This window comes from Kwoniella mangroviensis, assembly GCF_000507465.2.
Source record: "Kwoniella mangroviensis CBS 8507 chromosome 1 map unlocalized Ctg01, whole genome shotgun sequence".
NCBI lineage: Eukaryota > Fungi > Basidiomycota > Tremellomycetes > Tremellales > Cryptococcaceae > Kwoniella > Kwoniella mangrovensis.
Genome location: NW_027062533.1, coordinates 7,496,956 through 7,512,531, shown reverse-complemented (window position 1 = coordinate 7,512,531; position 15,576 = coordinate 7,496,956). Strand labels below are relative to the sequence as shown.

At 43.7% G+C, this 15,576-nt stretch overlaps 5 protein-coding genes across 5 annotated transcripts; 3 read left to right on the top strand and 2 right to left on the bottom strand.

Moving 5' to 3' along the window:
* Positions 1 to 393: 393 nt before the first annotated feature.
* I203_102821 (uncharacterized protein) lies at positions 394 to 2,238 on the bottom strand (the record flags this gene model as incomplete). Its single annotated transcript, XM_019147099.1, has 5 exons — positions 394 to 606; positions 683 to 856; positions 947 to 1,289; positions 1,425 to 1,893; positions 1,989 to 2,238. 5 exons carry the CDS (start codon positions 2,236 to 2,238, stop codon positions 394 to 396), a joined length of 1,449 nt encoding a protein of 482 aa, XP_019003649.1.
* Positions 2,239 to 2,960: 722 nt separating this feature from the next.
* On the top strand, positions 2,961 to 4,241 carry I203_102820 (mitochondrial 54S ribosomal protein uL3m; the record flags this gene model as incomplete). The annotated part of the gene is made up of 4 exons (XM_019147098.1): positions 2,961 to 3,182; positions 3,349 to 3,605; positions 3,682 to 3,793; positions 3,897 to 4,241. 4 exons carry the CDS (start codon positions 2,961 to 2,963, stop codon positions 4,239 to 4,241), a joined length of 936 nt encoding a protein of 311 aa, XP_019003648.1.
* A 505-nt stretch (positions 4,242 to 4,746) lies between these two features.
* On the bottom strand, positions 4,747 to 6,465 carry I203_102819 (uncharacterized protein; the record flags this gene model as incomplete). Its single annotated transcript, XM_019147097.1, has 8 exons — positions 4,747 to 5,023; positions 5,128 to 5,249; positions 5,341 to 5,432; positions 5,552 to 5,803; positions 5,893 to 5,968; positions 6,041 to 6,083; positions 6,147 to 6,178; positions 6,271 to 6,465. 8 exons carry the CDS (start codon positions 6,463 to 6,465, stop codon positions 4,747 to 4,749), a joined length of 1,089 nt encoding a protein of 362 aa, XP_019003647.1.
* A 1,388-nt stretch (positions 6,466 to 7,853) lies between these two features.
* On the top strand, positions 7,854 to 9,946 carry I203_102818 (uncharacterized protein; the record flags this gene model as incomplete). Its single annotated transcript, XM_019147096.1, has 3 exons — positions 7,854 to 8,283; positions 8,473 to 8,602; positions 8,668 to 9,946. 3 exons carry the CDS (start codon positions 7,854 to 7,856, stop codon positions 9,944 to 9,946), a joined length of 1,839 nt encoding a protein of 612 aa, XP_019003646.1.
* Positions 9,947 to 10,320: 374 nt separating this feature from the next.
* I203_102817 (uncharacterized protein) lies at positions 10,321 to 15,297 on the top strand (the record flags this gene model as incomplete). Its single annotated transcript, XM_065517192.1, has 23 exons — positions 10,321 to 10,677; positions 10,751 to 10,863; positions 10,957 to 11,241; positions 11,300 to 11,397; positions 11,451 to 11,689; positions 11,829 to 11,996; positions 12,054 to 12,141; positions 12,238 to 12,446; positions 12,528 to 12,659; positions 12,755 to 12,859; positions 12,942 to 13,046; positions 13,133 to 13,236; positions 13,300 to 13,396; positions 13,464 to 13,569; positions 13,636 to 13,712; positions 13,770 to 13,844; positions 13,911 to 14,039; positions 14,112 to 14,310; positions 14,375 to 14,452; positions 14,540 to 14,640; positions 14,712 to 14,853; positions 14,914 to 15,037; positions 15,123 to 15,297. 23 exons carry the CDS (start codon positions 10,321 to 10,323, stop codon positions 15,295 to 15,297), a joined length of 3,306 nt encoding a protein of 1,101 aa, XP_065374010.1.
* Between the last annotated feature and the right edge of the window lie 279 nt (positions 15,298 to 15,576).

Genomic DNA, 15,576 nt, shown 5'->3' with positions numbered 1-15,576 from the left:
ATTGCATGAAGGTGAGATAGATGGTTCGTGCATAAAAAGAAACCTTTACATCGAAATATGAACTATCGTACAGCCTCGACCATGATGATTGTCATACTAACTAATTCTTACGAAAAGGAGATATAAGAAAACCATAAGCTGACCATATGAGGAGAATAGTACCACGTTAAGAGGAACACAGAGAAAGGAAAACATAACTTTAAGAAGAAGGAACAATCTATTTTTATCGTATTATACTAATTATGGCTACAAGAGAAGGTCCCTCCCTCTTCTTCGTATCGAATGAACGGTGGTTTGGAGAAGTTCAATATAGTCCACCTGTTTGCGAGAATTGGATTGCCTCGAATGTGTTTGATCTGAACCTTGGCAACACCTCATACTGTATAATCCACCTCACATCACTACACATCCTTCTTTACCGCCTTTAGCCTGAAGTTCCTCTTTCATAGCTTCCATTTCCAATCTCCTATCCAGCGCTGCACCACCTCCACTAGCTCCTCTTGATCCCGAGGCAAGTCTTTTCGTGGCTCGCTTGTCTCCTCCATCAGCAGCGAGTTTGTACCATTTCATAGCGCCTTGCGGATTCGCTTCGGTACCAATACCAGTCTTCGAATAGAAAGATGAAATTAGCCTAGCGCAATTGCTGACAGATGGAAAAACGTAGTATGATGAGCACACTCACCTCCGTGAAGTACCCCACAGCATACTGAGCTTTCGCCAATCCCATCTCAGCGGCTTTCTTAGCCCACAGATAAGCTTCTGTATCCGATTGCGGCAGGACTCCGGGTGATCCGACGAGATACCATGCGGTGAGGGCGAAACATGCGTCACGATGATTCTGCTGAGCGGCGATATTCTGTAGAGTTGCAAGATATCCGTAAGTCAGCATTTATGACAATAATCACAATGAGCGACACATGTCGATCGGTGGAAGGACCCCACTCACGTAATAATGTATACTCAACGCAGCATCGACAGGGCAACCCATCTTCCCATACTCATAACATTCACCCAACTTGAATGCCGAAGGTGCATATCCCAATTCGGCAGCTTGAGCCAATAACTCAGCCGCATATTCGAAATCAACGAATAGAACATTGTCGATTCCTCTTTCATGTAACAATGCCAATTCATGTAGGGCATGGGGGAATTCTTCCGTAGCGTGTTCGGCGGATCTTTTTAACCATTTGACACCTTCTTTAGGTCTTCTCGATAAACCTAATGCACCGTTTAATTCGGCGGTTCCGAGTCTGTACATCGCTCCTGGGTGTAAGGCGACTGCTGCTTTTCTACGTTTACAAATAGAGACTGTCAGTAATTTGACATGGTCGCTTTGCTATCATGGGTCGATACGGACGAAGTCGGTGGAAATGAAACAACGTATTCGAAACTGTGTCTGGCAGCTTTCAACAGTTCTAACTCACTTGTAGTACTGTACAGCCTTTGCACTCTCCCTCCTACATCCCCAGCCATGTTCACAGCAAGTTCCCGCCCTATAGCACGCATCGGGATGACCATGTTTCGCAGCTAATATAAATAAGGGAAAGGCCCTATCGAAATCCTGTCTACCTCTGACAGTCCCTATACCATTGGCGTAACAGTCCGCGAGGAAATACTGAGCATCTGGATATCCCCTATCTGCCAATCTCTTCAACAAAGCTGTAGCCTCTTTGATCAGTTCTTCTCTTTTCTCAATGAGTTTAGTGGTAGTTGGTGGTGGAGATGGATCGGCTTCTAGTTCAGGAGGGACCATAGATTTGGCTGCATCGATCATGAATACCGAAAATTCAAATATCAATTCTGGGTCGTTGGTCTTTTTGGCGTTTTCACGATATAGCTGGAGAGTACGATCTTGAGATAACAATTCGGCTTGATTACCTGGTCTCAAATGGGCTGTTCAAGACAATCATATATTATCTAGAATCAGCACCATTCCTTCTCTCTCACTCTGGATATTTCTGTATGAAGGTTCTCTATATTCTACTCACATTGATCTAACAACGCTGCAGGCTGACTAACGATCCTACTCTGTCTATCAAACTCCCTATCTCCTCCTCCGGGAAAACCCATACCTTGTGGATACCCGCCATCTATAGGTGAGTTATCACCGTACATACTTGAACTCGTGGGATACTGATTCATCTGCGCGCCGTACTGTGATTGCGGATGAGGGCTGATCGGACTGTTACCTGCTCCTCCTGGTCCTGATGCATATTGATTGATAGGTATAGCCGCCATGTTGATAGTGTGGATGGACGGTGATACCGATATACCGTGAAAGGGGGTTGAGGTGATTGATTGGTCGGTCTTGGCAAGACGTGTGTGATGAGTGTTTTGACACGAGTGTGGATGGTCGATTTATGACAAATGTATGATTGTGATACAGATAAAATGCGAAGTAGCGTAAGGTGAAGATCAAGAATTCAAATCGAATCAAGTAAGTCTGTGATATGAAGAAGCGAAAAAAAGAGGCAGAGAAAGATGTTTATATCGCACCGAGAACGAAACGATGACGGGACAATCGACGGATTCCAGGGTTGTTGCTGCTTGTTGGTCAAGGGTAAGCAAGTAAGCTAGGCGGAGAGGCTGATGTAAGGGGTCGTAGCGTTTCAAACTATTGCGACGAGCGTTGAGATGCACAGCGGTGATCAGGTCGAGGGTGGTGTCAGCAATGTCCAGATTCCAGACCTGTGGACTGTTCAGAGGAGGGAGATACTCGCAGGTAGGTAGAGGATAAAGGGGATTCCAGTGCTGTGATGTGATGGGTTGGCTGTCAAACGGGGACAACCAGAGTGAGCATGAAACAACCCGGTAAATCGGCGATCACCGCTTCTCACCACACCTAGCCTAAATTTCCTGGTTTCCCATCTCTCATCGACTTTTCCATCCTCGACTTCACTTGTCTTGCACTTGAGGTCATCTTCATTAAATCATCGTTTCTCGGACTAACACAACACACAATGCGATCCATATTTCAATTACGCACATTCCAAAAACCTTTCGCCCGAGGACTCGCTACAGTCGCCGAAGTAGTCGAACCAATAGCATCGAGTTCGACTTCTCCTAATCCAGTTGGAAAATGGACACCTCATACGCTTAGGACGGGTTTGATAGCTAGGAAAAGAGGCATGACCGCTTTGTGGGATCAGGATGGAAGGAGATGGCCCGTGACCGTGCTGCAGGTGAGTGAAACTCTTTTTCGAAGATATCGAGCTGTTTTCAGCTATTTCTATCAATATCTTCTTGTTATCCATGAAACATCTCAATATAAGACATTTTATTGTAGAATCGCTCAATATATCATTTGCTCTACTCGATGCCACCCACTGACACGTCTACAACCAACAGGTCGACGCAAATCAAGTTGTCCGACATAATCCACCTCCCTCAACCTCACCATTCCACACCCTCCAAATCGGAGCTTCCAAACGTCCCGAGAAAACTACCCCTGCCCAACAACTGGGTCATTTCAAGAAAGCGGGTGTGGAACCGAAATACAAGTTGAAGGAATATCAAGTGTCGAACGATGGTGTTCTGGCTGTTGGGACAGAATTGAATGCGGGTCATTTTGTTCCCGGGCAGTATGTTGATGTGCAGGGTGTATCGTGGGTATCAACTCATGTATCTGGTCGATAAGGGTTCTTAGGGATATCGCTGACACTCTTCCTTATACCATCATAGGATTGGTAAAGGTTTTCAAGGTGTGATGAAACGATATGGATTCAGAGGTTTGAAAGCTTCTCATGGTGTTTCAGTCAAACATCGTTCAGGAGGATCTATTGGTCAGAATCAGGTGAGTCGGGGTTTAGAGTTCGCTTTACATTTTCACAGATCATTTCCCTATAACAACTCGCAGAGAACGTCTACTAACCAATTTCCTTTCTCTTCTCCAATAGGATCCTGGTCGAGTCATCCCCAATAAGAAAATGCCCGGTCATATGGGCACATCAACCGTGACGACTCAGAATCTCCTCGTACACAAGATTGACACAGTCCTTAATCTCGTATACGTGAGAGGTGCGGTACCAGGATCAGATGATAGTTTCATTTCCATCAGAGATTCCAAGAAAGCTTTGATCTCCAAGTCTAAGTTGAGTTTGAAGAAAGGTAATTCAGAAGATCAATGGTTAGGTAATAACCTTGCTGGTTTACCTACTCCTGCTGGTACTAAGGATAGGGTCCAGGGGGAAGGTTGGCCCGAGGTTGTGGAGTGGAGAGGTGAAGGATGGAGTGAGAAGTAATCATTTTGTCTTGCTTTGGTAGTTATAAGTTGGGACGCGATAGCATGAGATATGCATCATACAGTGTTGATACTATTCTCACTTGTTATCATGAGGTTTCGGAATAATCACAACTTTCCTGGAAGTCAAGTTATGTCAGCCATTCATTTGCTCATATCGGTTATCTGTTCAAAGGTTCCTCCAGAAGCTCCCAAGTGCTGTAGATAGATCATGAGTCGATAATGATCAACAATGTATTGTCGTGGTCATATTTCTCATCAGATCTTGCATAACATCATTTTAGTTTCGATCTGAAGGTGGATAAGAATGTACGATGCATATGCATTTTGATTGAATGGATGTCATGATAGAATTGGTCATCTACACTAAATGTCCTAATCTAAAGTCTCAGTCGGAATGAAAACTCCTTGTGATCTCAACAATGCGAGTATATAAACAAAACACCAATCTAACCTTTCACCTTCTTCTTTTCTACTGATATTTAGAGTTCTGCAGACCAGCTGCATTACATCAATACTCTCCCTACACCACCAAGCACAGCGAACATCACACCCGCCCCGATCCAAAGACCTTTCATCAGCTGGATCTCTCCACCAGCAGAAGAGTTCAAGCTCGACTGAGATACTTTGACCGTGGATCCGCTCGTCACGCTCGCTGTGGCCCCACTACCAGCTGTGACGGTGTTGGTTGGTGCAGAGACGCCGTTGAGCGACGCAGCGACGTTGAATGGTGAATTGGAGGCGGCATCGTAGAAATCTAAGAGGATGTGATTGGGGTTTCGACTATATACGTGTAAGGTAAAGTCAATTATGGATTTAAGAAAGGCAAAAGCGGTGAAGATGTGGAATGAGTCAAGAGATAGTGGATGGGGATGAAATTGACTTACCCCCATAAGGAAACACAGTTTCCAACGTGGAATCCTATACTTCCGTCACCTGATTCACTATTCGTAACGTTCAATTGATCTTGGTTAGGTATCCAGAATTGAGTACCTCCAAGGGAGTATGACTACATGTGGAGCATGGAAGGACAGTCAGCAATTATGAGGCGAAGCGGAGCGAACAGAGAGGTATATCAAGATGAGGAAGAAAGCACTTACGGTATCCAAATAATGATTGATCAAGTACATCTGGGAACTTGGTGAACCAGAAGTACGGTTGACTGAACATCCGAACGAGGCTTCCACGACGTCTGTTATATCATATCAAGCAAAAATAGCAGAATGAGAATTAGTGTCGTTCTTCTACTTGTTAGACAAATACTGAAAGCATCTCTATTTCCTTATGGTTTGGTTGGAGTGAAAGACTCACTATAAGCATCTTCCCACATATTACTAAACTCATCGATCAACCTCGGTTCACTCGTAAAATCAGCTTGATAATCCAAAAAGGCTACTACGGTCTTTTTCTGATCTACCAATTCGCCCAATGTTGGCCAGTCGCTGAGAGCGATCTGGGAAGAGGAAGGTTGATACATGTAATCTGCGATTCCGGATGAGGTGAGGATGGATGAGTAGGTTGATACGGCAAGGTTTTCTGGGTTGGTCAGGACGATCGTTACGACTATCAAACGATTGAATCAGTATATCGCAAGTGTTCAAATCGTACTTCATAGTCTGAGCTACATGAAGAATTGGAGACCTGAATCTCACCGTCATTGGGATTGGAAGATACCCATGATACCACGCTTTTGAAATAATCCTCTAACGAACCGCCGTCTTGTAGTGACTACGTGTATGCCATTCGTAAGATCAGTCTCACCAGGGCCTCGATCATGGTATTGATGAAGACATTACATACACAAGAGGTATGGCATAGATGTACACCATCATCGGTATTATGGCTGAAGAAAACATGACAATCTCAGCTGAAGGATCTATTTGATGAACAGGTAAATCACACTCACGCCTGAAGTTGTAGAGTCCTTATACCGTCGTTCTATCCAAATCCACCTCACAACAATCAGCTGACGGACAATCTTAAGTTTATATAGCAAACGGGAAACGAGAAACGGGAAGGGATCGACTTACCAACTGAGCAGTCACATTCTTATCCTGATTATCTGCCAGCCCATCTCCCACCGCATAACTATCATGAGCACCGATGAAAGTTACATTCGAGTATAGTCTTGAACAAAGTTCCGCATGTCCATTACATGTATCTGCTGCTAGGGTCGATGAGAGCAATGCAAGCGCTGCTGCTGCTAAGGTTATGGAGGGGAACATTCTGTTCTATGGATGAATCGAGGTATTATCGAAGAAGAGTCAGAACGATGTGTAGGTTTTAACAGATTGAATCCACTGTGTGGATTGTCGTCAAGACAAGTGGTATGTTGAGAACTACGTGGATATGTCGCTGTACTGTGCTATGATCTTTTGTAGAAGGAAATCGGATTATTGAGATTCCGTTTCAAACCTCCTTTCAAGCCGTTTGGGTCTTTCGGTAACGAGCGATCGTCGTTTGGATCGAGTACTTGGCAAAGAGTGGTAAAATAAAGTGCAAAAGAGTGAAAGTTGATGATTTGAGAGTGTACAAAGGTGAGATTGCTGTGAGATGGGAATGCTTGTGGTAATGGACCGATAGTTCGATGAAAATGGTTATTCTGATTACGGTGCCATGATGCGATGCGATGCATGCTCTGTCTCTGTGCTGCGAATGCCTACCTATGCTGTGACAAGCCAAAACAATGAAAAAACAGAATAACAAACGCGTTCCCTTGGCTTGAATTACACGTGGCTGACACGTGGGTACACCCTACACCCTGATAGAAGGTCAATGCATGTCCTACGTTTGCCACTCCCACCCATTTCGATGGAGTGAGTAACCGAGCAATCCTCCTCAAACGTCATTCAGCTAATAGATGATGAGTGAGCCAAGAAACTCAAACAACCCACCAAGGTAGAGACAAGTATCCATGGCCACATATGGCCCATGATTCTTCATGTTTGTTTGCTTATTAGATCATCTTGTACCGGAATGTCAACCTGTCTGCCCATGCTAATACCGGAACCACCAACTTATGGGGAAGTTATCAAGAATCTCTTCATGACCTGCCCCTCCCTTATTGAACATCACCTGACCATGTCCCATCCCCAACCATACTGAACATGTTAAGAGGTATATAAGCTAATGACGACCCATGAACGTTGTTCACCCAAACAAAATGCCCAAATTAGCTTTCAACGTAAACAAACACCACCACTCTCTGGCAGTATTGTGGCAGATGACCTGAGATCCGATCTAGTTCCCCAAAGAATTGACTTACGACAACAGCCAAATAAACCACCAAACACCCTTCCACGTGGTTTCGGATTGCAACACGTCATAACAACATCCATCCATCGACCGAAAGAAACAAGGAATAAAGTTCTCGACTTTTTGGATCCTACTGTATCCTTCATATCCCCCTACATCTATCCATACAACCATAAACGAATCATTCATACATACATTGATCATTGATGATATAGCAATACTAGTCTCTTCGAATCAATCAATCACACTCTTTAATACCGACATTCTCCCTTCGTGGTGTATCCCATCTACCCACCCCCTTCCTCCTCCAACTCAAAACACACGTTCCTTCCCCCATTGCCACCCACTTATCTTCACCATGACGGCTCTCTCGCCTTTCCGGTATTTCGCCGTGGCCCGATATCTCGTCCATAGATGGGTGGATTCCATGCCATCTATCAAGGGGAAGGGAAAGGCAAAAGCCTTACAACACTACAGACAAACCCAACATCAACACAATCACCTATTACGTTCAACATCCCTCGAATCCCATCCTTCGTCTGCTTCTTCTCATAGCGATATACCTCTAGCTGGGCCATCACGTCCATCTCATCACCAAAATCAATACCACGGTCATGGCTCTGACCCTAAGGGCAATGGGGAAAGACCAGATGTAAAGTTCCCTAAATTAGCGCCGGACCCCAAATGGCCTCCTGGACCAAAGGAGATATTCAATTTGATGAACGATGAGAGATTGATGGTGGGAGGGAGGATAAAACCGCCTAGGGAAACTGTCGTGCTATGTCATGGTGAGTTGTCTTTGCTCGTCTAGACTTCTTTCTCCTGTATGGCAGACACCACTTGATTTTTTGGGATCCTCCTTCGTCTTCAATTGATATTGCCTCCTCTTGTGTACCGTCATCTCAGATTCCGGCTTGGGACCATTTAGGGACTCGTCATGTTAGGTATATCCATGCTAATCTACGGTCCGCTACTAGGTCTATATGGATTCTCGACAGCTACTCCGATACCCCTTTTCCCCTCATTGAAATTACATTATTGGGCAAATGTCCTTGACGTTTTGCGGAATAAGATAGGTGCAAATGTAGTAGTAGTTGGCGTGAAAGGGTAAGCTCAACCTCCCTGTTGCCTTGGAAGAATGGAAAACAGCTTACGTATGATGACCAACGTAGAACCGGTTCTATACAGGAACGTGCTGAGCAGATGCACCAATTTCTCAAAGACACTTTGCCTAAAGGTACCGGAGTGAATTTCGTTGCCCATTCAATGGGAGGACTGGATTGTCGTTATCTGATATCTACCATCAAACCGACGTCCTACACACCACTTTCACTCACCACCATCGGAACTCCTCATCGTGGATCGCCATTCATGGATTGGTGTGCCGCCAACATAGGTGTAGGGTCCGTTGCAGCTGCCGCAACAGCCGCTTTAGCCAGTGGAAAACCTAAAGCCCTCTTACCCTATTCCATGAAATCACCCTTGTTATCACGTCCACCAACCAAGCAAGAAACGAAAGAAGCGGCCCAGTCCTCCTTCGGTAGTAGTTTCGCATCTGGGTTGACCTCTTACCTCTTGTCGATATTCGATTCTCCAGCATATTCAAATCTTACTACGTCATACCTCCGAGATCACTTTAATCCTTCAACACCAGACTCATCTAATGTCAAGTACACCTCGGTCGCAGGGAGGATATCGAAGATGTCAGTCCTACATCCATTATGGTTCCCTAAACTCGTTCTTGACGCAGCAGCCGAGAATGGATACGCGGAAGATCACTCGAATATCGTCCATGGACCCAATGGTAAAAGAGTGTATGAAGGGAATGATGGATTGGTCAGTGTCAGTTCCGCCAAATGGGGTGAATATCTTGGTGCTGTCGATGAATGTCATCATTGGGATCTAAGAGGTGAAGGTGGATTGTTCCCTACGGGTTTAGGTAATTCAGATGAAAAATCGCAAAAACAGAAGAAAGAACAGGAACAGGCAGAGCAGGATGCCTTGTCGGCTGAATTGGAGAATGAATGGAAATCCAGTAGTGCCGAGAATGGGTCGAAACATGGTGTGAATCAACATCTTGGCTTGTCTATCGGACTCACGACGAACCCGTTGAAGAATCCCGGTGAAGCCGTTGAAGAGGCTTTGAATAAGTTTGAAATGAAGAAATCAATAAAAGATGATGGTAAAGCTGGATCGTCACCTGCGGGAAGTTCTTCAAATTCATGGGATATAGCTCAAGTTGGACAGATTATCGATTGGGTAACTGATTATTTACCCGGAGATGGGCAGAGTAAGGATAGTGAGATCAGTAAACAACAATTGAAGGATGCCACGTTGGAAAAGCAATTCGAGAACAAGGAGAAGGAGAAGGAGAAGAGGAAAAAGGAGAAATTTGATTTAGGGAGGTTTTACGGTGGGTTGATGATTAAGTTGAGAGAAGATGGGTTCTAGTGCTAGATAAAGAGTAGATGAGGATGAGTAGATTTACGGATTAGGTACAAAGACGGGTTCAGTTCAACACAAATACATCCTGTTATATCCATTAGCATATATATCCGCATACACTAGTATACTTCAACGTTGTACAATATAATCATCTATCAAGGTTATGATATATACCTTGCACATGTTAACCAGTTCCACTCATACAGGTTCTTGTTTGAACGCATTATCGATGAAAATATCAGGCACACATCAACCAAGAGATGGTGGAGGTTGTTCACCTGGAGTCAAGTTGTGTCAGTCGCAAACATTCGAACCGTGCAACTCATCCATATTCCTGTCCCCCGTACAGAACACCAATCAGCGATAATGGTTCTCGAAGCATGTCGGAACACGCTGATGAAGACACTCGAAAAGAGGGGAAAGATAGACAATTGAGACACAAGACATTATCAGCTTATTATCCCGTATTGTACACCCTATCAGCCTTGCTCACCACGACTATCACGTATGCCGACACCGATCGACCAATATCCAAACCTAATGATCCAATACCGTACAAGAACCTTTTGGACAGTTCGATATGCGCATATAGAAGTAAAGAACAAAAAGGGCAGCTGGAAGAAAAATTGAAGGGATGTAAGAGATCCAGTGGACTATCTCAGCAGGAATCGATTAATTGCGTCTTAAGAGATTTATCGAGGAATGGAGAAAAGAATGTATTGATCAGTGGAAATAGAGTGAGTCAAAGGCCAATTGTTCTGCTCACATAACGTACAGCGAACATCTTATGACCTTGTATGATCCTGGCAGTTCCCCTCAGTTGAATTACCCATTAACATTTCACGGCCACATGTCGAAAACAGACATGTGAATTGTCCGAGTAGCGTTTTGAGGGGTATGGAGTGGAAATTACTAAGATCAAGGTGAGCTCTCTTCATCTGATCATTATTTCCGTCTATCATCTTCTCAAATGATGAAGAAAGTGGGACGCTAAAAATGAAATGTGATATCGGTAGAATCGGAGATGAAGCTTTTAGACTAATTTTGATTCACGCGTCGCTCTTCTTACCTGTGGGGAATAATTGTTTTATCCAATTGAGTGGAATACCGATATATGATCTATATGATCATTCCAAGATCGCTCAACATCATCCTCATCCTCATCCTCAAACTGAAAATGATGGATCAGATACCAATCCAAATCTGGGTGAACCATGTGGACATAACAAGAGGAAAAGGAAGAGGAAGAGCTCAAAGGATGACGTCGAGAAAGCAGGGAAATGCCCCAAGAAAGCTAGAAGGTGAGTTGCTCATGGTTCCAACCGGGGTCAGCTGATTGAAGTATAATTTGACGTGAAGCGCTCTAGCGGAAATACAGATCCCCAGACAGAGGATGTACTACGGTCATATATCTAGGACTTCCAATGGTAGAATGGTACATGGATTACCGCGTTCCCGTGAGCTATCATCAATTTGTTTGAAAACAGACGGACTGAAAAAGTCGCTGTAGATACACTCCATAAACTCTCCCAGACGGTTGGAGAACCATCCAAAGAGTACCTTGAATTTGCTCAACAGGTACTACCTTCGTTGTTCCGACCACGTTCATCAGGGGATGACGAGCTACCGAAAGTACGAGGTAACGTAAAGCGACTGGAGGGTGTGCTGGGCATGATGAGAGAACTGGTGGTCAGGTATAGAAAGATCGATTTTAGGGATTCCTTAAGGAGATGTAAGGATACTGAATCGGTGGGTCAGACATCATATACAAAGCCTCATGAATTGCGTTTATCTGATACGCTGAATGTGTTGCAATCGCATAGGTTCTTTCACAAGTGAATTGATTGTGTCACCGTAATGATACACACAAGCTGACTTTAAGGTCTAGTCTCTCCTTATCAGAAATGAGGATGAATCCTCTGAGAGAGACAAGAGGTTACCGATAACCCAGGTGATACCCAGTACCCCTTTAACTCTGGTCAAAACCGATAATATTAAAAATGCAAATGGGAACGACCCCCTCCCTCCCATACTGGCGGCGGTACCTCATGGCCAGGTGAGCTGCTTTTTGCCTCCTTTTTACTGCGCCAGCTCACTATCCGTCAAATCCTAGGTCTGCCGTTATGTCACTATGGTCTTTCGGAGTCTGTTCTCCATAGATATCATGGGTAGCCAACACAATCTCGATACCATCCTATCCCGTCAGTAAATCCTCCCCTTCTGTTACCGAAATTATAGCTTTCGATACAAGTCAGCTTCGCTGACTAGTAAAGCTGTTGAATGTTGATTAACTGTAGATGCACGACGAATTGTCAAAGCTAAACAATACGAACCTGTAAGCCTGCATACGGTGTTCCAAGGAATACAGATGAACGATGTTCAATGGGTTATCAACGATCCCAAAAACACTCAGCGTGTAAACGTGACTGAAGCTGAGAAAAGGAGAAACTTGGTGGTCGATTTTGTTCATTGGATATTTTCGGAATTCTTGATACCTTTACTTCGAGTAAGTACCTCCAGCTACTCGATCGTCATTGGACAGAGTAGTCAAGCTGATTCGGGCGATGAACGTGATGGACCATTGTAGAATACTTTTTACATCACCGAGACGTCTACGACTCGATATCAAACTGTCTATTATACGCATGAAGATTGGTTGAGAGCTACGAAACCTCATTTGGAAGTGTTGAAAGATGATTTATTAGTTGAGCTGAACAAGGTCAGTCATAGCACATGTCACTTTTCGAATGTGTCAGGAAACGAGAAGAACAAAGAAGCTCAAAGCTGACATTTGGTCATGGTGGGTTACTGCAGACCGAATCGTATTTCGCTCAACAAGGACCACTGGGCGTATCCGCAGTAAGACTAATACCGAAGCCTAAGGGATTCCGACCTATCGTTAATCTAGGGAAGAAAATCGTATGTCTGGCTCAATCAGCTATTCTGATGCCGAATGTCGTATGATCAGTGTATAGCTGATACTGTTAGGCTATCTGAGTAGAAATCACAAAGTCCATTGGGTATACCAATACCTGGATTTGGGAAGAAGGAGTTGACCGCGAATCAGATTCTGAAAGGTGTCCATCAAGTGTTGACCTTTGAGAAGGTATGTTACCTGCTTATTAAAATCAGCTGGTGTGATCGAGATTATCGGAAACGCTTCGTTCAGCTCATCTCTGCGACTTTGAGCAGGATCGACACAGAGCCTCGTTGGGAGCATCCCTGTTCGGTACTAATGAAATATTCTCGCCACTACAGACTCTGAAATCTGAATTGATTACCAAGCATGGCAAGATGTAAGTTTCCTGGATTTGAATGCCCAGTTGGCATACAAGTTGATACATATGATTCACTCGAAGACCTAAATTATATTTTGTCAAGATGGATATAAAAGCCGCGTTCGATACGATAAAACAAGATAAGATGATTCAGGTAGTATCAGATCTACTGGATCAAGTAAGCTTCATGTGTTTCGTCAATCTGCGAAAGTCGATTCATCAGCTTATGCCTTTGGTACAAAAAGAACCACGATTACTGTCTTATGCTATATTGTCTTCTCTTACCTCCCGCGAGTAAAGCTTCTCAAGGAGCTTCAAGGAGGTTATTCAAGTCCAGAGCTGTGGTTGATGGTAAGTGATACTACTATTTTTCGCTTGCAACTGTTGGACCTATGAGCTGAAGAAGCATGTCGGTAGCCCACATAGCGTCGTCATTTGGTGAACATGCTCAGGAAATTGCGGAGCCTCTTAGAAATGCTGTGATTGTTTATCTTGTGAGTCGATAAAATCCTTGTATGTCTCGGTAGGCTGATGTCGATTGGTCCGAGCAGGTTCGACGTAAACAGATTACAAAGGAGTCATGCTTGGAGCTTCTGAAAATTCATATCCAGAATAACGTCTGGCAGGTGAGACGCTTCTGTTGGCATCGGCCCACTGAACCAATGGTTTACTTCGATTATTCCGAATCATAGGTCGGAACGAAGTTGTACAAGCAGAAGACCGGAATACCTCAAGGATCCAAAATATCTTCATTATTATGTTCCTTCTTCTATGCTTGTTTGGAGAATGATCATTTGAGATTCACAAGACAGGAAGGGTCGGTGAGCTGAATTAGTAGTCTGCTGTGAAGAATTGATAAGTATGATCGGCTTATCAACATGCGATGGCTGTAGCGTCTCTTACGATACATCGACGATTTTCTGTTTATTACCGACTCGATCTCCCTGGCACGCAAATTCGTAGATACCATGTCTAAAGGGTTTCCTACGTATGGAGCAGAGATATCAATGACTAAAACACTCTTATCGTTTGAGAGTGAATCGAATGGTCAGATGGGGAATGTAGTGGGAGTCAATCCTGATGGAGAGATATGTGAGTGAATTGACGAAAATCAGCTAAAAACAATGAAAATGAAGGAACTGATGTTGTCAAGTAGTATTCCCATATTGTGGGTTTCTTTTGAATATAAGGACGTTGGATGTGATGAGTGATTATCCGAGATTGATCTCGGGACGTGAGTATACATATCCCCTCTGTGGAATCTGCCATTTAGCAAAAAGGTATATGTAAGCTGACTCGGCGAATACTTGTAAACAATTAGCAATCAAACAATCTTTCTCCCTCCGTTCGGACAGACATAGAGGTTCAGCCTTTGTGTGTTGGTACAGCCGTCAATTGGAAAATAGAAATCATGTGGCCTATGTAAGTAAAACTCACCTCCTTTTCCAACCTGTGAAAAGATCTGACAATCTGGGTTCCCTTCGCGAAAATAGCTCGATACGATACATAACAAGATTGATACAGTCCATTTTAACATTTTCAACAATTTCGCATTGACAAGTATGAAAATTCCTTTCTATTTCCGGTCGGACGATTTGACAGGGATTAGCGTGAGGAGGGAACAGATGATTGCGGGTGAGTCGGGATGATTTCTAAGATAACGATATCAAAGCTGATTTGATCATGATAAATTAGATGCGCTGATTTCTTCGATCGAATATACCTATCTGGCTGGAAGAGCTAGAGTGATACATTCAAGTAGGAATGATGAAGATAAAAATAAAAATCACTATGGAGTGAAGAGATTAGATTTCTTCTTGTGAGTCTAAGTCAGCCTGATTGATCGAACGTTTAAATTGCCTAATCTGAACTGAACCGACGTTTGCGAACTTGATTCTTGATAGTTTGGCTATCAATGCTATTGTCGGAGTATTAGAGCGAAAACCAAGATTAAGAGGGATCGTCCATTTACTTAAATCGCAAATGGAACATAAAAAGTATCGTAGATCGTATAAGAATAAGAATTTGAAAGAGGTGCGGGATAGAGGATGGGAAGCTGTCAAGGATGCAAAGTATTGATCATATCATGTTGTAAAAATCTACTCTGGGGTATCGTCTGCCCACGATATGAACGTTTTTTCGTTGCTCATGTGTTGTTAGTTTAAAAGGTGTATTTATCACGCAATTCTGGTCGACGTGCTATCCAATTGCAGAAAGTCTTCGAGCATGTCTGCCTGACACCGTCCGCGCTGTTTTTTATTTTTTATGTGATCCATCTCTCATCGTACAAAACCATTCCAACGAATCCAACCGAATCCAATCCAAGTAATCTAATCTGATCTGATATAGCAGGACCGA